This window comes from Muntiacus reevesi, chromosome 6 (genome assembly GCF_963930625.1).
Source record: "Muntiacus reevesi chromosome 6, mMunRee1.1, whole genome shotgun sequence".
In the NCBI taxonomy this organism is placed as follows: domain Eukaryota; kingdom Metazoa; phylum Chordata; class Mammalia; order Artiodactyla; family Cervidae; genus Muntiacus; species Muntiacus reevesi.
In genome coordinates this window covers 95,919,050-95,946,743 of record NC_089254.1, presented here as the reverse complement: position 1 = coordinate 95,946,743, position 27,694 = coordinate 95,919,050, and the positions used below count along the sequence as shown (strand labels likewise).

At 40.8% G+C, this 27,694-nt stretch overlaps 1 protein-coding gene across 2 annotated transcripts in view; it reads left to right on the top strand.

Moving 5' to 3' along the window:
- Positions 1-27,694, top strand: part of DGKI (diacylglycerol kinase iota) — a 491,181-nt gene that overhangs the window by 247,879 nt on the left and 215,608 nt on the right. For both annotated transcript variants that reach the window (XM_065938788.1, XM_065938787.1), the window contains exons 9-12: positions 1,890-1,964; positions 2,480-2,578; positions 16,889-16,971; positions 18,837-18,897. In XM_065938788.1, coding sequence (XP_065794860.1) covers positions 1,890-1,964; positions 2,480-2,578; positions 16,889-16,971; positions 18,837-18,897 — 318 coding nt within the window. The remainder of the gene's footprint in view (positions 1-1,889; positions 1,965-2,479; positions 2,579-16,888; positions 16,972-18,836; positions 18,898-27,694) is intronic.

The following is a 27,694-nucleotide window of genomic DNA, read 5'->3' as shown; positions in this document are numbered from 1 at the left end:
GTACATACGGCTCCTTATTCTACCTTTTGTACTTCAGACAGAGGTTCTCAATTCCGGCTACACTAGAATTCCCCAGGAGCTTTTATTATTTTATTTTATTCTATTCCATCCTGTCATAATCTATTCTATTCTGGGGAGCTTTTAAAAAGTATCTTTGCCTGGGCTTCACCCTAAACAAATTAAATAAGAATATTTGCTGGGTCCCAGGTACCAACACGCAAAGCATCATGAATTGCCATGAGTAATAGATACTGCTTCTGCCAGTCTAATAGTTTTCAGCACTCTACTTGGATTATTCGACTGATTAAGCATTTGAAAGTTCCGAGTAATTGTTCTTCCCTTTTAATAAAATTGGAGGTAGTCAAAATATAGCAAATACTCAAAGAATACAGATGTTTCCCAAAGAGGGACATGATAATAGATCCATTTAAAGAGGAATTTGGAAACTTGGAGATCTGTTTGCAGGAGAAGTATAGTCTAGAGTGAGTGATGAGAGATCACCTGGCATCACGAACACCCATGAACTTCTGGATTTCTTTTCTGGTGAGATTCAGAGAACCTGAAGACTCTTTTAATCTGATGAGGGAAGAAAACCTTGGGACAAATGGTGGTTCAAGAAAGTTTCCTTCATCCTTGGTGAGCACAGGCCACAAATCAACTTTTTTTTTTCCCTTGGTCCAAATGCAAGTAAAATAAAAACTAAATAGTTTCAGTCTTACTAACTTAGATGTGTTAATATATGTGCTCTAGACTAAAAGGTTTATTTTGAATGCTCTAAGAAAAAATACAGTGTTGAAAAATAGATAGCTAAGTTTCTTCAAGCTGTTTGAAAACATTTAATTGCTCAAACAATGCATATGTCTATACTTATATAAACTTTTAAGTTGAAAATTTTGTATTTCAGCCTTTCAACACTTTGTAAAACATCTATGTCATGCTAGTAATAGCTTGCTTTTATGAAAATGGCCATCTAATTAATTATTGACTCTCCACTAATTAAATCTGATTTTGCCTTGCCTTCAGCCAGGGAGCTGTGACTGTTCCCAGAAAGAGGTTCTTCTCAAAAGCATCTGTATCAAATATTAAGAATAAATAGCTGAAATAATCAGAGTTGTGGTCCATACGTTCCCTAGAAAGAGAAAGACAGGGAAAGTAAATTTGGGGTCCCTGCGTTTCAAGTTGGATACGCTTCTGTGAGAGGAAAAAGATCAAGGTTGCCAAGGGAGGGAGGACTTCTTTAAACCAATGGGTCCTTAGCCAGAAAAAGGAAGAGCAGTGACTGCCACTCTACTATCATAAGTAACTTGACTCTTTGCATTTTTAAAACCAAGCCATGAATGCTGATAGAAGACTTGGATCATAACATTTCAGTGGGGTTGAGTCATTTTATATGAACAGATCATCTCCTATAAAAAGTAAACAGAGGGGGAAAAAAGAAAAAAAGCAAAAAGAAAAACGTGAAAAATGGCCTCCTTTTTTACATTTCCACATAGGTGATCTCCATACCAGGAGATGAACTTCTTGAACTTGGTTGGGCGGGAGACGGACCTGGTTGGGCGGGAGACTGGAGCCCCTCAGAGAATTTGGGATTCTTCCATTTTTACTGGGAGGGTTGGCAGGTATAACATGTGTTGTTATGTGAGTCCATGAGAGCCTCCAGGGTTCTAACTCCCTGCCTCTCCGTGGGGTGGGGAGTCAGTCGCTCGCTCTGAAGCACGCGACTGGGTTCTGTGTGTGGCTTCCCCATGAGCAGTGGCTTGGGAGTGTCATAGCATGAGAAGCATGCCCTGCCGATCAGCATGTGCCGCCGTCACCGCCTCCATGGTCCTGCATGGGCGTGCTCGCGGGCCGTCGGCCTCCCGGCTCAGGGGCCCCCTCTTTCCCTACAGAACTCCCTGAAGGCGTCCAATCGGAAGAAGAAGAGAACAAGCTTTAAAAGAAAAGCCAGCAAAAGAGGAACTGAAGTAAGTGCTTGAGGGTGATGGTCCAAGGAAATCTACCTTCCTCTCCACCATCTCCTCCAATCTGACTCGACCTGATCTGAGCTCCTTTTTCTGATGTATCTCCCACCACTCTCCTTCACCATACCCTAACCACACTGGGATTCTGCCTATTCCTTTAAAATATATGCATAAAACCTCTTGCCACTTGAGAGTCAGAGCGCTTGCTCTTGTCTGTGGAAGTATTATCCCAAAGATGATAAAGATGAAGATGAGAGCTAGAATGTATCTAGAGCACTTCGAGCCTATAGAATAAAACAGATCATGGCTAAATTCTTGGGGGCAAGTTATAGCTTGAGATACTTTCTCATGTTGAGTGAGCCCTGTGAAACAAGATACAGTGTACTTTGGGGGATATTTTGATTTTGGGGGTGGGGTGGGGGATGTCACTGGTTCTGGAAACATCTCACTTTCATTGCTTTCGGGCTGCTTTTCAAGTCGTGGATGTATGTCTCAGTACTGCTGCTTGCTTTCTTTAGCAGGAAAACAAAGGTCGTCCTTTTGTGATAAAACCTATCTCTTCTCCGCTCATGAAACCTTTGCTTGTGTTCGTGAACCCCAAGAGTGGAGGCAACCAGGTAAGTCGGTTTTCATGAGTTTCACTTGGAAGTTTCAAGGCTTTCTTGAAAACACGTTTCCTGACACCAAGTGAAATAGCACTGTGGGACTCCTAGCATTGGAAGACAGCCAGTTTCTGCTGTAAGGCACAGCTTTACACTTGACAGGGCCAGGCGAAACCTCGAGGTTCTAGGATTTATCCCTCTGCTTCCACGTCAAGCTTCACTAAAGGTGTCAAAAACCTAACTGCTAACATTTTACTTACAGATTTTCAAGAAAGCTCATGCCACAAACTCTTAGTGTTTCAGCTTTCTCAACTCCTATAGTTAGGAAGCCCTTCATGAGCTTGTGTGTGTGTGTAGTTGCTCAGTCGTGTCCAACTCTTTGTAACCCCATGGACTATAGCCCACCAGGCCCCTCCGTCCATGGAATTCTCCATGCAAGAATACTGGAGTGGGTTGTTGTTCCCTTCTCCAGGGGATCTTCTCAACCCAGGAATCGAACCCGGGTCTCCTGCATTGCAGGCAGATTCTTTACCGTCTGAGCCACCACCTGTATTTCTTTCTACTGTAATTGAGACTCAACTACTTTTCCCCCTGTCTTCAGAGGGAAGAGAGAATGATGATTTATTACCCATGATAATCATGAACAATAGACACCGCCAAGGCTACCAAAAATATATCACCTTTCACAGGTTTCATTTTGTCTTTGCCCAAGTTCTATAGAATGATTAATATCAACCTCATTTGAGGATAACGAATAGCCTTAGAAAAGTAAAATTTAATAACATATCTAATGTACACAGCTCTTTAAAGGATAGAAATTGTTCTAGAATCCAGGTCTTTGTCTCATCATCTAGTTCTCGTCCTACTCTCTGAGGCTTCTTATCAATACTCCTCTGCGGGTTCTGATTTTGCTCTGACTTTCACGTGAGTTTGGATGATATTTCCTGTGTCCATTAAGTGCACATTTTACATTTTGAGACAAGATTCCCTGAAGTGTCATATTAAGCAACTTAAAGATTTAAAACTGTTTGAATCACCTCATATAAGTAGGGAAATCATAGAATTAAGATTGACCCAAGATAATGCTTGTTCTTATTAGTAAAGTTAATGGGTATTTTCCAGATCACATTAATGATAGTAAAGCTTCTCTAATGGGAGCTTCTAATTTAAAGAAATATTCTCCCCCCTTTCCTTTATCCAAAATTATTTTTATTAATTTTTGTTTATGTATTTATTTAATTTTTGGCTGTGCTGGGTCTTCATTGCTGCACGCTGGCTTTCTCTAGTTGCAGCGCGTGGGGGCTACTCTCTAGTTGCTTCAGGTTTCTCATTGCAGTGGGTTCTCTTGTACAGCCTGGGCTCTAGGGAGCAGGCTCAGTAGTTGTGGCAGGTGTTAGTTGCCCCGTGGCATGTGGGATCCTCCCGGATCAGGGATCAAACCAGTGTCCCCAGCATTTCAAGGTGGATTCTTAACATTGGACCACCAGGGAAACCTCCAAATTCTTTTTCTTTCTTTTAAGACTTTTTAAACAATTTTTTTGATGTGAACCACTTTTAAAGTCTTTATTGAATTCATTGGGGCTTCCCATGTGGTGCAGTGGTAAAGAATCCCACCTGCCAATGCAGGAAACACAGGAGACTCGGGTTTGATCCCTGGGTTGGATAGATCCCCTGGAGTTGGAAATGGCAACCTGCTCCAGGATTTTTGCCTGGAAGATTCCATGGACAGAGGAGCCTGGTGGGCTACAGTTCATGAGGTTGCAAAGAGTTAGACAAGACTGACTGACCGAGCATATTGAATTTGTTACGATATCGCTTCTGTTGTTTATGTTCTGTTTTGTTTGGCCATGAGGCATGTGATATCTTAGCTCCCTGACCAGGACTCCAACTCGTGCCCCCTGCATTGGAAGGCAATGTCTTAACCGCTGGACTGCCAGGGAAGTCCCCCCAAAATTCTTAATAATTATTCTTCTGTTAAAAGTCTGTATTAACATTGTAGAGAATAGAGAAAAGAAATGTTATTAAGTAGAGATTTTTAACATCCTGCTTTTTTGATTTACTGAATGATGATCTTCATGTTGTAATGATGGTGATCCTAAAACTACCTCTTGAGAAATTTCTTGGGAGTGAAGTTCAGTTTGCTCTGAATCTTAACTCCCTCTCTAGGTATTGTCTTTCCATAGCCTAACTAGGGTTGAGGATGTGGTTGTGGACCATGGAACAGAGTGGAGTTAATTAATGTAAATGACTCCATGATTTTGGCCACCTAAGCTCCACATGCTAATTAATGTCAGGTACATTTTATCATGAGAGTCTATGTAAAATGCATTAATTGAATTCTTATAAGCTTTTCCTTTAAGGCATTTAGAAAATTGTAGATGATCTCTGCTTTTGAGGAGGGGGCAGTCCAGTTAAGACACAGCCTGTTCCTGTTTCAAACTCTGTATAAATTATGAAAGACAGGGACTTCAGAGATGATCTAAGATTGTTTCTTCTTTCACTAAATAGAAAACAGCTCAAGGAAGCAGAAGTGAATTTTCTAAGGATATTGTGTTTGTTAATGACACAAAAGGGGCGAATGGGAAAAAGAATCTGAGCAAGGAGATGTGAACATTAAGGAGATGTGAATTCTAAGTTGAGTGGACCAGACCACAGGTGCTGTGAAATTTCAGAGGCAAGCTGCCGCTTGGGAGCGATGAGGAAATGGTGTCAGGGAAGTGGCTGAAGCAGAAGATGGACACCGCTTAGTTTTGCAGAGGAAACTAGGGTCGTGCCCTCTTCTTCCTCTTACATCACATTCCTGTTCACCCTTTACTGCTCAGTAGCACCTTTCTGAACAACTGCTCAGAACTAATTGGCGGACTCCTGAAGTCCATGGCGCACACGTGGACTATGTAAATGGCAGCATTAAGTCCTGTACTGTGTATACCATGTGAGTCTACCGAAGAGATACAGGCTTCGTTAATGCCGGGGCTGCACCGCTGAACCTATGATTTCTAGTACATGGTGCATGGGAATGAACTATAATTGTTCAACCAGCAGTATGTGTAGAAGGTGGGATGTTGTGATGAAAGTGATTCATTTTGAGCACAGTATAATGGGTAGAGCATGCAAATTAAGTTATTAGAAATGTGATTAAAGATTAGAAAGAACTTGTGGAGCAGTGTCTTAAAACCTGGCTGAGGATTTTGGATTTATATAATAAAAATTTATTTTTTGCTATTTAAAGATTTTTTTTTAGTTTTGAAAAATATTTTTTAAATAAAGGAGTAATATGATGGCAGATTAATTAGACACATTGAGAATACTTATAAGACAGGAGGCTATTCATTAGCATAAATTAAATAGAGGACCTTGTTGTTTATCCATTCTATATAAAATAATTTGCATTTACTAATCCCAAACTTCCAATCTTTCCTTCAATAACAAGGTCCTACTGTATAGCACAAGGAACTATATTCAACATCCAGTGATGAAGCATAATGGAAAATAATATGAAAAATAATATATATATATAATATATGTATATCTGAGTTACTGTGCTGTATAGCAGAAACTAACATTGTAAATCAAATGTGCTTCAATAAAATTTTTTAAAAATTGGATAGAGAGCTTAATGGTTGGACCAATGAATGGATGGGTAGACCTATGGACTAAAGGATGGATGTGTGGATGAATGAATGGGCCTACGGATGAATGGAAGTAAGGTATCAAGATTTTCCAGCTGATTATCTGGAAAGTGGCTTTGTTATCAATGGATTTTCAGGAAAAGGAAGAATTATTATGGGAAAGATGCTGAAATGTGTTTGAAGAATTTGAGATCACAGTGAGGTATTCAGGTTTTAAAACTGGCCTGTTATTAGAAGCAAAAAGCTTCATGACTACTGTCACTTGGAGGCACTTTGGCTTATGAATGCATTGCCCTAATGATGTCACCTCCAGAGTACCTAGGATTCTCGGAAATGTGACTAAGCAAATCAAAATGAATAATACATAACTTTAAACTTCTGTATATTTCCTCTGTAAAGTAGAATTCTTTTTTTAAAAAATATTTATTTATTTGGCTCTGCCGGATCCCAGATGTGGCACAGGGGTTCCCATTCTTCACTGCGGCGTGCGGGGTCTTTTGTTGGAGCGTGCAGGATCTTTTCTTTTAGGATCCTTTTTTAGATCCTTTTTTGCAGCATGTGGGATCTAGTTCCCTGATCAGGGATGCAACCCAAGCCCTCCCCCCACCTCCCTGCAGTGGGAGCTTGGAGTCCCAGCCACAGGACCACCAGGAAAGTGCCTCGAATTCTTTACTAAGCATAATACATACAAAGAACCTTGTTTCTAAGCACAACATGGAATGTTGAGAAAGCTGAAGAGAAATCCAAACACTCATCCATAATTAGAATCTTTCAAACTGACCTCCATATGTTTACAGTTCATATATTTGTGGTTCCTTCTTCGGTGTTAGGATGGTACACCTCTAACCACCCCCACCCCCAGCTGTGTTGAGCGGGGCAGAGTCACGGTCAGGGGTGACCTAACTCCTCTTTCCGGTCTAGCTGTGGCCATACCGCGCCCTTCACGCTGCACATGAGTCAGCTGTAGGATGGGGGCAGTCAGACAATGAAGTAAACCATCCCACTTGGCAAAACAGAATCAGAGGAATGGAGCTTCTTATTCCTCAGCTCCCTTGACTCTCTGACCCAAATGAGCCACAGTTGAGACCAAGAGGCAGAGAAGAGCAGACGGGGGCAGTGAAGACGAAGCAGGTTACCCCCAGGAAGGAGGAAGGGGGAAGGATGTGCATATGCTTTCTTACCCGGAGTTTCTCCTTCTGGAACGTTCTGTGCTCAAACCTTACGTGATGTGGTGTTCTCCTTCGAGAAGGAGGCCATTCACGTTTATTTACCTTAGAGACGAGTTGAGATTAGTTTAGAGACTAGTTGAGATTAGTAACATGACCTCTGTGTGTTTTGACATCCTCAGACAACCTTTGAAATGCCATTCATCAGAATCTTTATCTGGAAATTTTCAGTTTTGGGAAAATTCAGGAAATTTCATCCTGACGTTAGGGTTCAGTCCAAGGAATTTCTATCTGGACTCTCCCCTCTTACAGTCCAGTAGCTTTCAAATTTCTGTGTAAATCAAACTCATGGAAACACTTGTTAGACTTGTTCTACCCTATAAAATCTGGCGCCGTGTGTCTGGGGTAAGGCCTAGGAATGCCACTGATGAGCATCTCAGATAATTCTGACATCAGTGTTTTGTGGAAATCATTTAGGGACACGTCATCAGAGTCATATCAGGGTTTCTGAGATTACCTGGGCCTTGTGTGAGGAGCACAGTGGGTGAGAATTTATTGGAGATGAAAGTTTATTTTTTTGTTTGAAAAATAGCATCTCAGCTTGTCCTTACTGTCTTCAGGGAGGCTCATCTCTTAGCCCAGAGATGTGGTTCTCAGCTCCCACTGCCTCTAAAGACCCCAGCAGCCTTTAAAGACAGTGATGTCTGTTCTACCCCATGCTAAGACCTGTGAGGACAGGGCGCCTTAACTGGGCTAAGCTCCTAGATGATTTTCTTGTCTAGCAAGTGTTAAGAATCGTGGCCTTTTTTCCTCTCAAGCTTCAGTGTGCATGGATCAACTGGGGATCATGTTAAAATGCAGATTCTGATTCAGTGAGTCAGGGTGCCTCTGAAATCCTGCTTTTCTGACAAGCTTCCTGGTCCTCAGCCACCATTGCTGCGGCTCGGAGACCACACTGATTCGCCGGAGTTTACAGCAATTGGTAGAGAAATGGGACTTCCCAGGTGGCACTAGTGGTAAAGAATCCTCCTGCCAATGCAGGAGATGCAAGAAGCAAGACACGTGAGTGCGATCCCTGGGCCAGGCAGATCCCCTGGACTCTATTTTTTGATTGTTAAATCAGGGCTTTTGCCTTTTAAGAACTGATTTGTCTTGCTCATCTGTGTCTAGATATAAAGTACTCCCCCCACCCCTTTCTGTTCTTGAAGGTTAGGCTTCAGACTTACACACACATACACACAGAAAACCTTCTATCTATTCTTCAAATAACTAGACTATATCGCCATCTGCTGGCAATTAAAATGCCTATAGCTCTTTTTTTTTTCTTCAGTATTTTTTCAGAAAATTTCCAACACTTGGCAGGAAGATACTGAGCTGAACATGGGGGCGGTTTTTATATCCTATTTTTTAAACAATGACTTCTTTCAAACAGATATGTTTGTGTGTTAGTCACTTGGTCTTGTCCGACTCTTTGCAACCCCATGACTGCAGCCCACCAGGCTCCTCTGTCCATGGAATTCTCCAGGCAGTAATACTGGAGTTGATTGCCATTCCGTTTTCCAGGGGGTCTTCCAGACCCAGGGGTCAAACCTGGGGCTCCCGCATTGCCGGCAGATCCTTTACCGTCTGAGCCACCAGAGAAGCCTCCTTTAAACAGATGCTTCACAGTAATTGCCTCTTTTTCTAACCCTTCAGGTAGACACATACTGGGTGTTCTGCAGAGCTTTGGAGGTCGGTGGTATGGCTGTTACTGGTGGGATGTGAGCTATGTGAGGGAACATTCACTAGAGTCAGGGGCTGTGATGTCAACTTTAGTGTGTCCTCCTGCAGAAAAGAAGAAAGATAAACTTTACTTCTGCGTGATCCCCTCCTCAGTGTGGAAACCTAAGGGCTTGAGAAAGAGCCCCCACCGCTTACACGTATCTCTGCTTTAACTTCAACACTTAAATGTTTTTTTGGATGCCCCTGGCTCATTAGCATGTTTGTACCTGAGTCTTATGGACCTTTCTGATGTCTCTCAGTGTTTCCTGCTTTCACACTGGGTCTCCTTCACTCTCCATCACAAATTTCATCTTCAGTGACATAGATTATACATTCCTGGTTAGGCGAATGTCTTTCTTTTAATTGAGCTGTAGCTGATTTATAATATTCCATTAGTTTCAGGTGTCCAACATAGTGATTCAGTGTTCTTGTAGGTTAGGCTTCATTTCAAGTTTTCCTAGAATATAGGCTTTATTTCCTGTAAGCAGGTGATCTATCTGCTAGTTATTCTAGCCAGGCAGTCCTCAGAGTCCAAGGTCCAGACTTTGGGTGCTTACACTGTTCGGTGTGAAATCCCAGGGTTCAGGTGTGGTGTGAGTTGGACCCCTGGATGGGAATTCCCAGGGAGCTTATCAGCAGGTTGTAGGAGGAAAGGATGTTCAGTCTGTGGACAGGCTCACACCGACCGAGTTCGCACCCCTATCCGTGGACAGGCATTCCCACACCGGGGGCACCTCTCCTGAGTCAGGCCAGGGAAAATCAACCCAGATAGGAGGAAAGAGGAGACAAGAAGAAGTAACTTCAAATCTCAATCCCCAAACTACTTCTAAATACTGAACAAACCACATCAATGAAGATGTTGTTCTCTGTCAGGAAGCATGTAACAAGAGGCTTCCTGCGTGCTGTTTTGGATCTGTCAGGAACCCTCTGGCCCTTATTAATTCCTGAAGATTCAGGAGTTAAGAGGAGAGGCACGCCTTTCCTGGGGCTGAGGAATCCAGGCATTTCTTATTACGGTGATAAGTACCTTCTTCCTTTTTATGAACCATACGGTAAAAGGTGATTGTTTGCAACTCTCTTTGATAGGGATTGCGTTATGTTTTGTAAATCTGGAATTTTAATCTTTATCTTTGCCGAGAATAACTACCTTATATATGCACACACCATGTTGATTAAAACACCTTTGCTCCATCAGAGCTTGGGTCCCCATGTCTTTCTTTCTTTCTATTCTTTCTGTGTTTCTCTCTTTCTCTCTATTTCTGGCTAATTCCTTGGAGCACGGAGGCCCACTGAGCTCACTTTCTTGCCCGGGCTTCTAAGACCCTGTCGAGAAGGCACACTGCGCCTTCACCCACTCGAGAGGGCGCCTGGTGCCCACGTGCAGCAGCGCGAGCCCTAAGAACAGGGCTCTATTGGCTTTCCGCGTAAATCAGGGGATATCAGCCTCTTTCTCTCTCTCGCTTTCTTATCGTCGACTCCAGACCACCAGGTTCCGGTCCATTAAAGGACCAACAGTTCTCTACTGTGCTCAACCTAAGCATAAATCAAAAACCATTATTTTTATTTTTTTAATTGAGGTAGAGTTGATTTACATTGTCGTGTTTCTGGTGTACAGAGAAGTGATTCAGTACGTGTGTTTTCTTTATCATTAGGCTTATTAGAGGATACTGAGTGATACTTCCCCGTGCTTTGCAGCAGGATCTTGTTGTTTATCTGTTTTATATAATAGTTTGTATCTGCGAATCCCAAACTCCTAATGTGTCCCCTGCCCCCTTTCCCCTTTAGTAACCGTACATTTGTTTTCTATGTCTGTGAGTTTCAGTTTTGTAAAGAAGTTTGTGTTACAGTTTTAGATTCCACATCTAAGTGTTATCACATGATATTTGTCTTTGACTTACTTCACTTAATATGATAATCTCTTGTTCCATCCCTGTTGCTGCAAATGACCTTATTTATGGATGAGTAATATTCTGTGTATATATATACACATACATATATACACACATTTATATATATACATGCATTTATTCAGAAAACTAAGATCATGGCATCTGGTCTCATCACTTCGGTGGCAGATAGATGGGGAAACAGTGGAAACAGTGGTTGACTTTATTTTTTTGAGCTCCAAAATCACTGCAGATGGTGATTGCAGCCATGAAACTAAAAGATGCCTACTCCTTGGAAGGAAAGTTATGACCAACCTAGACAGCATATTAAAAAGCAGACCTTGTCAATAAAGGTCTGTCTAGTCAAGGCTATGGTTTTTCCAGTGGTCATGTATGGATGTGAGAGTTGGACTATAAACAAAGCTGAACACCTAAGAATTGATGCTTTTGGACTGTGGTGTTGGAGAAGACTCCTGAGAGTCCCTTGGACTGCAAGGAGATCCAACCAGTTCATCCTAAAGGAGATCAGTCCTGGGTGTTCATTGGACGGACCAATGTTGAAGCTGAAACTCCAGAACTTTGGCCACCTGATGTGAAGAGCTGACTCATTTAAAAAAAAAAAAAAAAAACCCTGATGCTGGGAAAGATTGAAGGCAGGAAGAGAAGGGGACAGCAGAGGATGAGATGTTTAGATGGCATCACCGACTCAATGGACATGAGTTTGGGTAAACTCCTGGAGTTGGTGATGGACAGGGAGGCCTGGCGTGCTGTGCTTCATGGGGTCACAGGGAGTTGGACACGACTGAGCGACTGAACTGAACTGATATATATAAAACAGCTTCCTTATTCATTTATCTGTGATGGAACTTAGGTTGTCTCTATGTCTTGGCTATTGTAAATAGTATTGCTATGAACATTGGTGTGCATATATATTTTCAAATTAAACCTTTCTCTGGATATGTGCCCAGGAGTAGGACTGCTATATCATATGGTAGCTCTATTTTTAGTTGTCTGAGGAGCCTCTATACTATTGTTCATAGTAGCTGCACTGATATACATTCTCACCAACAGTGTAGGAGGGTTCCCTTTCCTCTACACGCTCTCCAGCATTTATTGTTTGTAGACTTTTTGATAACCTACTCCAGTACTCTTGCCTGGGAAATCCCATGGATGGAGGGGCCTGGTAGGCTACAGTCCATGGGGGCGCGAAGAGTCAGGTATGACTGAACGACTTCACTTTCACTTTTCACTTTCATGCACTGGAGAAGGAAATGGCAACCCACTCCAGTATTCTTGCCTGGAGAGTCCCAGGGATGGGAGCCTGGTGGGCTGCTGTCTATGGGGTCACACAGAGTCAGACACGACTGATGTGACTTAGCAGCAGCAGCAGCAGACTTTTTGATGATAGCCTTTCTGATCATTGAGGTGATAACCTCATTCTAGTTTTGATTTGCACTTCTCTAATAATTAGTGATGTTGCATGTCTTTTGTGTGCCATTTCCAAAGGCCCTACCTTCATGTTGAGGGTGAATTTTAGAGAACAGACATCAGTGTATAGCACAAACCAAGCCATCTAGCCCCTTTGATAGGTCTAGGGCCTGGATGTCTAGCTCCTTAGTCTGTAGTTAGACTGATGTATCAATATGTAAGTCCTATCCTCCTGATTCAAGCACTTTAGGGACTCTCATTTCCTGCAAAACAAAGCCCAAGCTCCATAGCCTATATCAGCGGTCCCCAACCTCGATGGCACCAGAGACTGGTTTCATGGAAGACAATTTTTCCATGGACTGTGGGGCAATGGGATTGGAGATGGTTTCAGGATGATTCAAGTACATTTATTGTGCACTTTATTTCAATTATTATTACTCTGTGATATATAATGAAATATTTATGTAACTCACCATAAGACATAATCAGTGGGAGCCTGAGCTTATTTTCCTTCAACTAGATAGTTGAGCTAAGGCAGTAATATGAGTGATGGGAAGCAGCTATAAAAATACAGATGAAGCTTCCCTTGCTCACCTGCTACTCATCTCCTGCTTTGCTGCCTGCTTCCTGACAGGCTGTGGACAGGTGGTCCATGGCATGGGAGTTGGGGACCCCTGGTCTATATGAATTAATCTGCAACTCACTTGTGCAGTTTCATCTCCCACCACCGGGCCTCATGGTCCAAAGACTGAAAGGAATATAGTTTTTCCATGATACATCTTGCTGCTTCACATGGGTTGTGCCTAAAACATTTTTGTCTACTTCATCTAAAAACAAATGGTTAACTCGACTCATCTTTCAAGACTTTGTCTTGAAAGCCTTTGTCCAGTCCCCACGGTTGGGCTTTGAGTATCTCCACTGGCCACTCATACATTTCAGTTGGCATCTTCAACATAGCATTGACCACCTTTAGTGAGTGAATTTATTTTGTGCTGAGCTCCTGGGTGTGCACATGGGTATAGATTAGGAGCCTAATGCAGATTTATTGCATAAATCAGGTATTCCCTTGGGATTGTTTGGGCTGAGAGATTTCTTCACCTCTTCCTCTTGCTGTTAGATTTTCCTCAGATGTTTCTTATGGACAGTTCTTTTTATGATCTAGAAAATATTTCTGTGATGTAAACCAAGGCTTGCTTAGTAGCATAGACCATTTAGGCTTACATGAGAATTTCAGTCCTTGATGTGCTGCTGTTTGAACTGACCCATTCTTAGTTGATTCTTTTTACCCCCAAATTACTATATTCTATGAATAATTCAGAGAACTTCCTTTTGAGAACAAGATCTTCTCTGTCTTGTCCATCTCCTGATTCCCTTACGTAAAACTATACCTGGCCTTTAGTAGTTGAATGGATGAATACTGTTTGTTTCTATCTAGAAAAGTGTATCTATTTTCTTGAAAGTTGTTTAATGATACCCTACTCTGTTCCTGACACCTAGAGCTGAAGAGAACAATGTTTTAACATTCCATAGGAATGTCCAATCTCACAATATCTTAAAAAATTCTGTGGTCAATGAGGTATTACATCTACAACCTTATGTGTGAGAAAACTCTTCAGAGTGTATTAGAATTGCTGTATAAGCCTTTATTTAGAGAAAGCTAAAAAAAAAAACCTCTTGCCCAGAAATTCAGCTTTTGCAAGGCATGTAGCATGTGATGACCATGAGAGTATTCAGAACTTGCTAGTGAATTCTGTGGAGAAGGCAATGGCACCCCACTCCAGTGTTCTTGCCTGGAGAATCCCAGGGACGGTGGAGCCTGGTGGGCTGCCGTCTATGGGGTCGCACAGAGTCGGATACGACTGAAGCAACTTAGCAGCAGCAGCAGCAGTGAATTCTGTAAATGATGGGGTAGACTTAATCTTGTCTGTGAGAAAGAAAGAAAGCACCCTTTTCCTGGTGAGTTAGTACTTGTCCACCCATTCAATTCTATTGAGTAAATTGTATCTATTAAAGTCCTAAAGTAGACAGCATGTGTGCTAGGCGTCTTTTCTTTGCCCACCAAGATTGACTTGATACAGTGCAATGCATTATTCAGACACTGACCATTTTTGCTAACAGATATATTTCAGAAAGGTTACTTTTAAAATAAGAAACTGTATTATGCCTAAAGGTAAACACTTAAAGGGCAGCCTTGAGTGTTTATGCAAGTCACCCCTGCTCAGTTTGAGAGAGCCTCATTCCACTAGGCTGCAGTGTAAGTGGCGCCTCGTAGAAGCATGGGGTGCAAAATTTACCGGCCTTAAAAAATAATCCTTCTTCAAAAGGATTACTGTAGACAGTTAGGTGTCCTACCTAACACAGAATGAGCAAAAACCAAAACAGTGTGGACACCCAGACCTTTTAGAGAAATTTGAAGATTGAAAAAAACCTCCTCAATGCTTCTTGTTTGTATTTTTTGAAAGGTGTTAATTACCTAGTATTATATGTGTAAGAGAAGCTGAAATTGAAATGCACACTCTACCAGAGCCAAAGGTGACAAGAAGTGAGTAATTAACATTGATAATACACATTGCCCTAGGAATCTAAAAGTGAAAAATTAATTTTCTAGCAAGTCAGTTGGAAGTTTTTAATAAGCCAGTTGGTCGTTAAAATGACTCTGGTGTTACCTATGAAACATAAAAGATTACCTGAAATAATCCCAACTGACTTGATACCAAGGTCTGGTATAGAAAGAAGAGAGCAGTCTAGTATTTAGTTACTGTTACGTATCTAAGCCTATGTCTGAATTTTATAGGAAAGGGAGCATGTCATTTGGTGAAACTGAAGGATTGGGTTAGTTGTAATAATTAAGGATAGAGTGTTATTCCTAAATTTATAGCAAGCATATGATAAAGCAGAACTTTTAAATTATAGGTTTGGATGAGATGTGGAACAAAAGACCTACATTGGCCTCTGCAACAACTGGCATAAAAATGTGATAATTATAAACTACACTTTAGCCCTCACAGCCTCAAGTGTAATTTAATGAACAGATTAACAAGGAGCAAAAAAGAAAGGGACTAACACTTACAAAGGCCTGTTTTGTGCCACGTACTATGCTGGATATGTAACTATTACTGATTCATTTAATTCTCATAATCACCCTGGGAAGTAGAGGTTGCCATATTTTACATGCTGAATTTCTACAAGATTATAAATGTTCACAGTCACCCGGTTAGAACATCCAAGTTAGCTCTGTCTCAAGTATTGTGCTATTTCTACTATAATAGGATGACTCTCAGATACAGAATATAGATATACAAACAGGGATATTTTTAAGAAAGAGCAATTATGATAGCTAGTTAAGAGACTATAATTAGAAGCAACAGATGCTACCCAACCAATCAGATATTATTTGCTGTGGTTGATAGTGATCTAAAGTGAGGCACCCTACTCAGTTTTAAACCTCTTTTGATACTGCCTCATGTAAAAATTACTCTTTTATTGCTTTGCTCAATTCACTTTAAGAAATGACCTCTAGAAGTGCCTTGTATTTGCCATGATGACAGCTCTATAAATGTCGCAGTTACTTGAGACACTCCAGAAATGGTTTTGAGAAATAGACACAGGTATAGACATGGAAATTGAAAAATGTCAAAGTGAGATTTGGAAACACCAACTAGAGAAATCATGTATTATAAATAATGGGGAGCCTCAGATACTTTTGCTGTAGTTAAAAACATTTATTTCAAGAAAATTATATTTAGTTAATACTGTCCATATTTCATACTATGCAAAGACAGTAGTGATCTGCATAATAAGATAAAAATTAATGTTAAATTGCATAAGTTGACTAACTTTCCTATGTGGATTTTCATGAATTAAATAATGATGACAAAAGTTAATAGAGGCTCAATCATTAAGCACTCACTGCATGCCATCCACACTGTATTTAATCTTTGCAACAAGTCTGTGAAGGGCTTCCCAGGTGGCGCTAGTGGTAAAGAACTCCCCTGCCAGTGCAGGAGATGTAAGGGACACAGGATGGATCCCTGGGTTGGAAAGATCTCCTGGAGGAGGAAATGGCAACCCACTCCAGTATTCTTGCCTGGAGAATCCCACGGACAGAGGAGCCTGGTGGGCTGTGGTCCATAGGGTCACAAAGAGTTGGACACGACTGAAGTGACTTAGCACACAGCACAATGTGAAGTAGGCATTTTAATCTCTGCGTTGAGAGCCGAGCTTAATGGAATTAGAAAAATTGCTCAGAGTTACATAAGTTAACAGAGTGTAATGTAAGTATTCAACCTATGTATAGAGATGGCCAAAGCCCATGACTTTTAACTATTACTCTATACTGTTTATTATTGATATTATTTTTCAGAACAGGATTTATTTTTATTCTTTAAATGAGGAGCTAATATTTGGAAGCCTCTTCCTATTATTGTCTTTTTGTTGTTGTTGTTGTTGTTACAGGGAACCAAAGTCCTGCAGATGTTCATGTGGTACCTGAATCCACGGCAAGTCTTTGACCTTTCTCAGGAAGGACCGAAAGATGCGTAAGTCTGGAAATACCCTCCGTGGTTCATACTGTTTTAGGCGAGTGAGAAGATCTTTCTGTTTCGGGGTCCTGCTTTATTATTTGATTACATCATGAAGTATTTTCTGTCTTTCATCTACTTGCTCACCTCTATACTCTCCCTCTAAAACTTCACCTGATGTTTCCCCTCTTCACTGGCTAAGTTTTATTCAACGCATATCCTGTGAGTTATTAACTCCTCGTGTATTTGTTGCTTAGACATGTGTAACTGTAGATAAAGAGCAAGTCTGAATTGAGAAGGATCCATCCTTTTTCTACTTCTGCATATACGGCTTTGGAGATGTACCTTAACAGGAGCAAGTGTATCTTTGTGGAGAATGGCCATGATCTGTTTATGAATGTGTTTGTTTATTTGATTTAGAGATTGAGTGTATATGCATCCATGGCCACGTGTGAAGTGAAGGAATTGATTATACCTGTAGATTCCATAGCAGAGTGGGGGAGACAGTCTAGTTCCTGTTTAATCCCTTATTTGAGCCTCTCAGAAATTTCATTCTCTAGTTTTTGTTGAAAGGGGTGAAAAATAAAGTCTGGTTATAGGTGACATGTATCTTATATCTTCCTTTTGGTGGAAGGGTGTATGGTAGGGAAGAGCCAGGGACGTTTCTGCTGTTGTCTGGTTCCCTTTTTAAGCCCATCTAATAAGATAGTTCAGATTTCATCTGTTAAACCTGAGAGCTAGAGAGATACTAACTACTTTTCAATAAGTAGTATCAGAGGCAAAGAGGTACTCAGATAATTTCTGAGAATTTATCAGATAATTTCTAGAAAAATAATATTCCCCTATGAAATGGATAAATTATTTATTTTAAGCATGCAGGAGAACATTAATTATGAAAATTAATTTCTGTTGTCATTCTTCTAATCTATGAACTTCTTTGCCACTAGAGTTTGCTATAAGACTTCTATTTTATTCCTGCATTCAGATGTATTAAGGCAAATCTACTATCCTGGGTTTTGCCCTTTAATGTTTATTTTCCTTATGATTTTATCATTTTCAGCTCGACTTTAGGTAGATAACGTCATAGATCACAATGAAGAATATGGCAAGACAAGAACTGTTTTCAGAAAAAATGTCATTTAATGTAAATAAAGTGATGTTTCTGGAATAGAGCCATTAGAATCTTCACTTCAGCAGGCATTTTAGTAGGGGAAGTGTCATTGCGTTTTCTTCAGAGACAATAGGAAAGATCTAATTTCAAGCAGACAAAATCATAATAAAGAAAATTCGGTGCATCTTTCCTCTTTGGGCTGAGAAGTATAAATGGAGGTTTTAATATTAGCAAGTGAGTGGAGTTGTGGGTGCAGTTGTAATAATGTTAGTAGGGTGTCCCATCTCTCTGAAGAAGGTTTTCTAGGGTTAAGAGTGGGAAGTATAAGTCTGAAAAATAAATAGATCTGAGGAAAGCTAATCAAATATAAGGAAGAGACTTATAAGGACTATGGATTAATGATGGTTTTGTTTGAGAAAGGAGGAGGAGAATGACTAGAAAGAAAAAGAGGGAAGTTGACACTAATGAGGAAAATAATGTGAGTTGGCACATTAATATGAGTTATGGGAAATAAGCACTAGCATGTTCCAATACTGGCCACTTAAAAATGATCTTTACTGCCAACCTCTAATCTGATTGTTGGAGTCAGTCCTCTTGTGATCTCTCCGATCGAGTCACTTTGTAGCTAGTTTTGAAGGTATTACCATCCTCATGACTATGCATTTTCCTCACCTGCCGCTCCCCCTCTTCTGTGCTGTGTGTTGGAATAATGCTCTCTGCCCTGGCCAGGGATAGGTTCGCTCATTAACTTTTTCCTCTGTTTCCCCCACAGGCTTGAGCTGTATAGGAAGGTACCAAACCTGCGGATTCTGGCCTGTGGTGGGGATGGAACGGTAGGTCCTTGAAAGAGAATCCATTTCTCTTCCTTGTTTCTTCCGTCTGCCATTTGTTCTCCTGAAAGCATTTGTCTTTCTTCATTCCCACCTCACAGTCTTTCCAGTTCCCTAAGCATGGGTCCCTGACCTCTGGGATCTAATACCCGATGATCTGAGGTGGAACTGATATAATAAGAATAGGAGTAAAGTGCACAATAAATGTAATGCACTTGAACCATCCTCCCCCAACCCTGGTCAATGGAAAAATTATCTTCCATGCAACCAGTTCCTGGTGCCAAGAGGTTGGGGACCACTGCCCTAAAACATTTGTCTCTATGTGAATCCAAGCCCCTAAGGGTTAGGAGGGACTCTTGTTATTGGCATTAAGGATTCAGTCTTGATCTTTCTAAATTCTGTTCCCTGCCTCCTGTTCTGTCTCTTTCCCTGTTCCACAAAGTAAGGATCTTTAGAATGAAGTGATCACTAGAATGAAGATCACTAGATCACTAGAATGATCTTATGATCACTAGAAGTGATCTCCTAGCCAGATCACTAGAAGGAAGATCATAGATGACTAAATGATTTTTAAAACAGAAACTGACCTATTTCCAGATGTTCTTAATAGTTGGTCACAATTCTGGAAGAGAAATATGCATACACAATTGAATTCTTGCTTTTTTTTTTTAATCGTGGAAATAAGAGTTAGAATATTGACCAACGTTTTGTCTTAAAGATCATAGTTGGTCCTCTTTGGAGTCATTTTAGGAGAAAAGATGGAATTGGGCTGACGTTTACCATCACGGGTGCGTTTCCCCCAGTTTGTCTCATCTGTTTCTCAGTTTGCCCTCTACTTATGTTGCTATATTTAGCAAAGGCAAATAATTGAGAATGGTGACATTTAGATTTTGTTGTTCAGTATCTTTTCTTCTGTATTTAGAGTCTGATCTCATAGGATTTTATTATGAACTATCTTTGGCTTTTCTCTAATTTTCCTAATTAGAATGTTTTATTCTCAAAGGTAGCAACAGAATCTTCTAATTTTATCTCTCCCAGCACGTGAGCACTTAATGCTCCACTGAATACACATTATATACTAATAAGCACAACCAGAAAGAAATTAAACAGTGATTCCACTAGGCCTTTAAGATTTTCTGTGGAGAGGAAAACAATTTTCAGTTGAGAAAATAGTGTTTACTATTCTTTGAGACTCTGATACACATTATTAGCTTATAAAATTCATTATAAAGTCTTAAAGAAGCCAAACCTATTTTGCTTTGTTTAACCTGGTGCTTTCCAGAATTATTTGACTGTTGGGATACCCCTGGTATCCTGAATTCAGGGTCCTTTCTCTCTCTTAAATGACACTTACCTCAAATCCGTGTTGGCTGCCTGTGCCATCTTCATATCTTGGGCTTCGTCATGGACTGGCTGTTCCACCTTCCAAACTTCCCCTCATCCCCTGTGTCTCCCCTCACCTCTCTCTGCCCACCCCCATCCATTCAGCGGGTATGTGTAGAAAGCACTGTTCTAGGTTTTGTGCAATTAGAGAAATGTTTGGAAACATGGAAATTCAAAGCATAAAGGAAAGAGAAAGAAGAGTCAAATCCAGACACATGTGAAACGTTTGTAATTATGGAGTCAGAGCTGAATTTCAAAAGAAGAGAAAAAGATAGAAGTTTTATCTATCTTATCACCAGTATCTTATCAAGAAAAACAACCCCCAAAGAAGTTTCAAGACAGGCAGTGATGATATTATTAAGAGACTGAAGGATTACTATGGATTTGCAGACTATGAGGTAACTGGTAGTTTTCAGGAAAGTAGTTTTAATAGAGTGCCTGGAACAAAACCCAGAATGAGAGATTTGTTGTTGTCGCTAAGTTGTGTCTGTCTCTTTGCAACCCCGTGGACTGCAGCAGGCAGGCCAGGCTTCCCTGTCCTTCACTACCTTCTGGAGTTTGCTCAAGCTCATGTCCATTGAGTCAGTGATGCCATCAGTGGGACAAAACCCAGAATGAGTGAGATTTGGGACCACCCTAATGAGTTCTGGGATTCCCTGGTGGCTCAGATGGTAAAGAGTCTACCTGCAATGAAGGAGGCCCGGGTTCGATCCCTGGGTTGGGAAGATCCCCTGGAGATGGGAATGACAACCGACTCCAGTATTCTTGCCTGAAGAATTCCATGGACAGAGGAACCTGGTGGGCTACAGTCCATGGGGTTGCAAGGAGTCTGGACACAATTGAGCAGCTAATAAGCAACACACATAATGAGTTCTAATGAGCAGATCCAATCACAGTGTTGAATTTCTAGAGATACTTTCTGGTGTCATTAATGTCACCTTCTTGACTCATAGACTACCTGGTTCTCCTGCTTTTCTTATCTCTTCTAGCATCTCTTCTTTAAATATACCATAATTAGGTGTCTTTTTGGTATCTTCCAGATACCATAATTAGGTATCTGGAAGACCTAGACCATAGTAGGATGTATGTAACTGGATGTAACTTCTCCTTTATGTTCTAGGTGCTTTTCCCTCCCTGGTACCTTATCTATGATCCTAGCTTCAGTTTTTACATTCTTCTACATAGTTCAAAATTGCAGTAGACATGTATATGTACAACAGCTATGAAAAGTGATATGTTTCCCTTAGAATTGACACATTCTTTTGAGCTAATTATTTTTGTCAGTGGTAACCTCTGTAATCCAATCATGTAGAATCAAAACTTTGCATATCTTCTACCTTATATAAAACCAGATTTTATTTTACCTTGTTAAAACAAGTTGTACTGTGAAAGGTATCTGGGGTTTATGATGTGTTTATCAAGGTACGTGATTAAGATTTTTAATTTTATCAGTTTAGAATATGAAACTTTAATTTTGAGTGTTTGTTTGAAGGAGAGGCCTGCTGATGGAATCATGAAGAGAAACTCTTGGCACTTGGCAAATGAAGGATAATTCCTGAGTGCCAGGTACATGTTTGACATCAGGTGCTCAGCCTTGATTTAGTGAGTATGTCTATCACTGTAGAGGTTGTCAGAAGTCTAAGTGACAAGGTTCTAGGAGGAATAAGAAATGGAATACTTTTGACTGGTTGGGATGAGGATATGTTAATCCTTAATCACATCAGTTTATATATAAAGTATTGTTTATTTTTATTTTTTTATTTTTATTAGTTGGAGGCTAATTACTTTACAATATTGTAGTGGTTTTTGTCATACATTGACATGAATTAGCCATGGATTTACATGTATTCCCCATCCCGATCCCCCCTCCCACCTCCCTCTCTACCCGATCCCTCTGGGTCTTCCCAGTGCACCAGGCCCGAGCACTTGTCTCATGCATCCAACCTGGGCTGGTGATCTGTTTCACCATAGATAATATACATGTTTCGATGCTGTTCTCTTGAAACATCCCACCCTCGCCTTCTCCCACAGAGTCCAAAAGTCTGTTCTGTACATCTGTGTCTCTTTTCCTGTTTTGCATATAGGGTTATCATTACCATCTTTCTAAATTCCATATATATGTGTTAGTATAGTGTAATGGTCTTTATCTTTCTGGCTTACTTCACTCTGTATAATGGGCTCCAGTTTCATCCATCTCATTAGAACTGATTCAAATGAATTCTTTTTAATGGCTGAGTAATATTCCATGGTGTATATGTACCACAGCTTCCTTATCCATTCTTCTGCTGATGGGCATCTAGGTTGCTTCCATGTCCTGGCTACTATAAACAGTTCTGCGATGAACATTGGGGTGCACGTGTCTCTTTCAGATCTGGTTTCCTTGGTGTGTATGCCCCGAAGTGGGATTGCTGGGTCATATGGCAGTTCCATTTCCAGTTTTTTAAGAAATCTCCACACTGTTTTCCATAGTGGCTGTACTAGTTTGCATTCCCACCAACAGTGTAAGAGGGTTCCCTTTTCTCCACACCCTCTCCAGCATTTATTGCTTGTAGACTTTTGGATAGCAGCCATCCTGACTGGCGTGGAATGGTACCTCATTGTGGTTTTGATTTGCATTTCTCTGATAATGAGTGCTGTTGAGCATTTTTTCATGTGTTTGTTAGCCATCTGTATGTCTTCTTTGGAGAAATGTCTGTTTAGTTCTTTGGCCCATTTTTTGATTGAGTCATTTATTTTTCTGGAGTTGAGCTGCAGGAGTTGCTTGTATATTTTTGAGATTAATCCTTTGTCTGTTGCTTCATTTGCTATTATTTTCTCCCAATCTGAGGGCTGTCTTTTCACCTTGCTTATAGTTTCCTTTGTTGTGCAAAAGCTTTTAAATTTCATTAGGTCCCATTTGTTTATTTTTGCTTTTGTTTCTAATATTCTGGGATGTGGGTCATAGAGGATCCTGCTGTGACTTATGTCGGAGAGTGTTTTGCCTATGTTCTCCTCTAGGAGTTTTATAGTTTCTGGTCTTACATTCAGATCTTTAATCCATTTTGAGTTTATTTTTGTGTATGGTGTTAGAAAGTGTTCTAGTTTCATTCTTTTACAAGTGGTTGACCAGTTTTCCCAGCACCACTTGTTAAAGAGGTTGTCTTTTTTCCATTGTATATCCTTGCCTCCTTTGTCAAAGATAAGGTGTCCATAGGTTCGTGGATTTATCTCTGGGCTTTCTATTCTGTTCCATTGATCTGTATTTCTGTCTTTGTGCCAGTACCATACTATCTTGATGACTGTGGCTTTGTAGTATAGTCTGAAGTCAGGCAGGTTGATTCCTCCAGTTCCATTCTTCTTTCTCAAGATTACTTTGGCTATTCGAGGTTTTTTGTATTTCCATACAAATTGTGAAATTATTTGTTCTAGTTCTGTGAAAAATATCGTTGGTAGCTTAATAGAGATTGCATTGAATCTATAGATTGCTTTGGGTAGAATAGCCATTTTGACAATATTGATTCTTCCAATCCATGAACACAGTATATTTCTCCATCTGTTTGAGTCCTCTTTGATTTCTTTCATCAGTGTTTTATAGTTTTCTATGTATAGGTCTTTACAAAGTATTGTTTAATATACAGACATCTTGCATTAATTTGGGAAAAAGTTCTTAGACTTCAATATGAGTTACTTTAATTTGATGCTGTTGAAAAGTACAAGGAGGCATATACTGCACTTGGAAGAGGAAAAGATGCTTGCACCACCATTGCTGTGGCTTTTGGCAAGTTCCTTAACCCCTTATGAGATGTTCTAAGTCTGAAAACAGACACATTTGAATCCCTAAGGGTCTTCACAGCTGTAGCATTGTATTAGTACAGACCATTGCTGTTTAGGAGAACTATTACGTAAGCTGCAGTCTTTAATTTTAAGTTTTCTAGAATACACTTAACTAAGAAGCAGGTGAAATTGATTTTATAATATATTTTCTTTAACCTAATATACCCAAGATACTATCATTTCAACACACCATCAGTAAAAAGTTACTGATGGGATATTTTATGCTCAGTTTGTACTGTCTCCAGAACCAGCCTATATTTTAAATTTACAGTGCCTCCAGTTTGGATCAGCCACATTCGAGCAGCCTGTGACCACACCTGGCCAGTGGTGGCTGCAGGGGACAGCGCCACGGTTTCAGGCTCTTAGTAACTGGTTTACAGAATCCCAAGATGGTGAGTTGCAGGTATCCAGTGGGCTGGTCCCATCTTTGATCTCTAGGCGGAGAGAAAATAACTCAGAATGATCTCCAATCTTCATGTTTTAAACTAGCATATTCCCTCTTTGGTCATGGGGTAGATTTGCATTCTGTCCTTTCTTTGACCATATCTCCACCCATCCAACTCCCCATGGCTGCTGCTTGCTTAAATATCAAGGAGTCTGTAATCTGAGACACTAAAGCCACAGGTCACCTTCCCTCCTTAAGGATCCTTAAGGTGAAATGTTATCTGTCCTTACCTGCCCTTGTCCTTGATGAACTGGGCTGGACCCAAAGGTCCACCCTTAACCCTGCTGACGTCTTTCCCAAGGGCTGAAGTTAAGTGGACTTGAACTACAGCATGCTTATTTCTGGTTCCGTTGGCTTCCCCAGCTGAGGATACACGCTAAACAGAAGGCACGCCCATGCCCTGGCTCCCTGCAGCACAGAACAGGGAAGAGAGGTCTATTTCCCTCTAATTGACAGGGTAAGAAAATTGTTCCACATGCCTCTTCTCTCTCAACCTCTCCACACCCCACACTCTCTTGAGAAGCAGCCCATGGTGTAACCTCAGTTGTCTTCATGCCAGTGAGAGAATGGACAGCCTAAAGTCTACATTGTATTAAAAAAAGAAAAAAACTCATATTTTGGCTTTTTTCTCAATTCCTTTAGGGCTGATTTTAAACATTTATCTTACGATAGAGTGACTTTGTAAACAATTAAGTGCAAATATAAAATATCAAAAGGACGAATGGCAGTGTACATGTTAGAAAGGGAATCTAGTTGTCAAATGCTGCCTTTAGGTGATCTTCCAGGGTGCAGAAACGTTCCCCTCGTTCTTTTGATTTCTTTATATGAGAATCCTTTACTTTTCTGCCTGCAGATAATATGAGGAAAGGCAATTGTGCACCCGCTGTGTTCAAAGAAAATGTCAGTTCACGGTTCTGTTCGCCCACCCCTCAGCCAGTTCTCAAGCTAGCATGTTGCTGAATGGAAACTCTGCTCCGCCTGCACACGGGAAATTATCCGGTGATAGTTATAGCTGAATGTGGCCAGGAGGTGGCAGCATCGGGCAACTGCTGCAGCCTCAGGGCTGGGCTGCTTTGCTCAGGGTTGAAGCCCAGAACCCTGGTGTGCTAGACCCGTCAGCCCTGCTTTTCCTAATATGAAGGCAGGAAGGAGCTCTGCTACCTGGAAAATGACCCTGCCCATTCTTCATTTGTGATGGAAAATATGCTAAGTGCCCTGTGTTGCAGTTAATTAAGTTTAATTGAAGAGGTGCTTGTGAAGATGATTTGGGGTAATGCAATATTCTCAGCAAACACAGTCCTGCCGACAAATAGGCATCTGGACTTCCAGCAGGAGCAGGGTCCTGGGTCCTGGGAAGGGAGAGCCTCTGAGAACAGCCAATAATGGCTTTGGACTTTAAGAACTTTTATATTGTTTTGTTCTCATAGGGGCAGAGACACGGACTATTACTGGAGATCTTTTATGCCTCCTTCTCTTGTAGGTGTATTTGTCCTGTAGTCTCTCCCCCCCACAGCCCTGCTCCCTCTCCCCCCATGCCCTGTCTCTTTCATCTTTCTGCTATAGTACAACTTGTCTTTTACTTTTTTTGATAGTCTGTGCAAGACTTTGTGACTTGTTGGCAGTCAGCGTTGGGATCAATCTGTGAAATTCAAGGCTCTCGAAGTGGAAAGACAGGAAAAAAGCATTTTGCTTCTAGGAAACTGGACTTTTATGGATGAAGTAAAGAAAAAGGAAGAAAAATACAGCTTAGAGCAGTTAATGTTAATTTTAGGGTTTCCTATTTGTCAGGCACCTGCTAATCAACATCTTTATGTCATTTAATTGATAAAATTCGCCTATGAGGCAAGTACTGTTACCCCTTTTTACATAGGAGGGAACTTAGGTTAACTGACTTGCCCAAGCTCACCTGGCCAGTATGTGATGGAGCCAGGCTTCTGACCCAGCAAGTTACCCCCATCTCTGTGCCTTCCCTAGGTTATGTTGTCTTTTGGGGAAGGTAGTTGTTGGGTAGTGATGATGTAGCTCTTGGATGAGAAAAATTATTCAAGAGTTGTATGAAAGAAAGATCCAGACCCACGTTAGCCAGAGAACTGTGAGCCTAATATGGATTCAAGACAAAAAAATCTGTGCTGTGAAAGGCAGAAGACGTTTGGTGACTCCAAGGGTTATGTAATTGATGATGTCTGCTTGTATTCAGGGGAAAATTAAATGGTTGATTAACTGGCCATTGGATGGCATCACCAAATCAATGGACATGTGTTTGAGCAAACTCTGGGAGATAGTGAAGGACAGGGAAGCCTGGTGTGCTGCAGTTCATGGAGTCGCAAAGAGTCAGACACGACTTGGTACCTGAACAACAACAAACTGGCTATTGGAAAAGAAGAGAGAATCTATTTCTGCAGTTTGGGGGGTTTTTTTTGTTTTTTTTTTTAAACCAAATCAACTTGTAAGAAAGGGAAAGGTGCTTTACATTCAAATCAAATGTATGTTTTCCTTCTATGCTTGAAAGTGAAGCAAAAGTAGCTCAGTCTGTGTCCAACTCTTTGCAACCCCATGGACTGTAGCCCACCAAGCTCCTTTGTCCAAGGGATTCTCCAGGCCAGAATAATGGAGTGGATTGCTATTTCCATCTCCAAGGGATCTTCCCCACCCAGGTATCGAACCTGGGTCTCCTGTTTTGCAGGCAGATTCTTTACCATTTGAGCCACTGGGGAAGACTATACTTAGGCCAAGGGTAAAAGGGAAAGGAGATGGTGAGAAGTCAGAGGGTCCAGAGGACTCTTGCCATTTTGTGGAATCACACCACAGTTTCATGTGGATTCTTGGCAGCCTTCCAAGAAAAAAAAAGAAAGGAACAATTCTTAACGTTTGAATGAGGACAATTATACTGATCAAAGATCTATTGGGAGACAGTTTATAAATTCATGGAAGTTATGGGACACTTATTTCAAAGTTACTTGACAATTATTTGTGTTTCATGGGTTGTAAATTATTCTCTGACCTTCTGGTCTACCTTACTCTTAGTGTTCTTTCTGGGATTTAGAATTTCTCTCTGTAGGCTCGACTTCAGAGGAAGCTGTTTTGCTGTGTTGGATTTTCCTCTTTTCTTTCTCTACACCCTTGTACTAATCTTTTCTAGTAGTTTGAATGGTTTCCAGG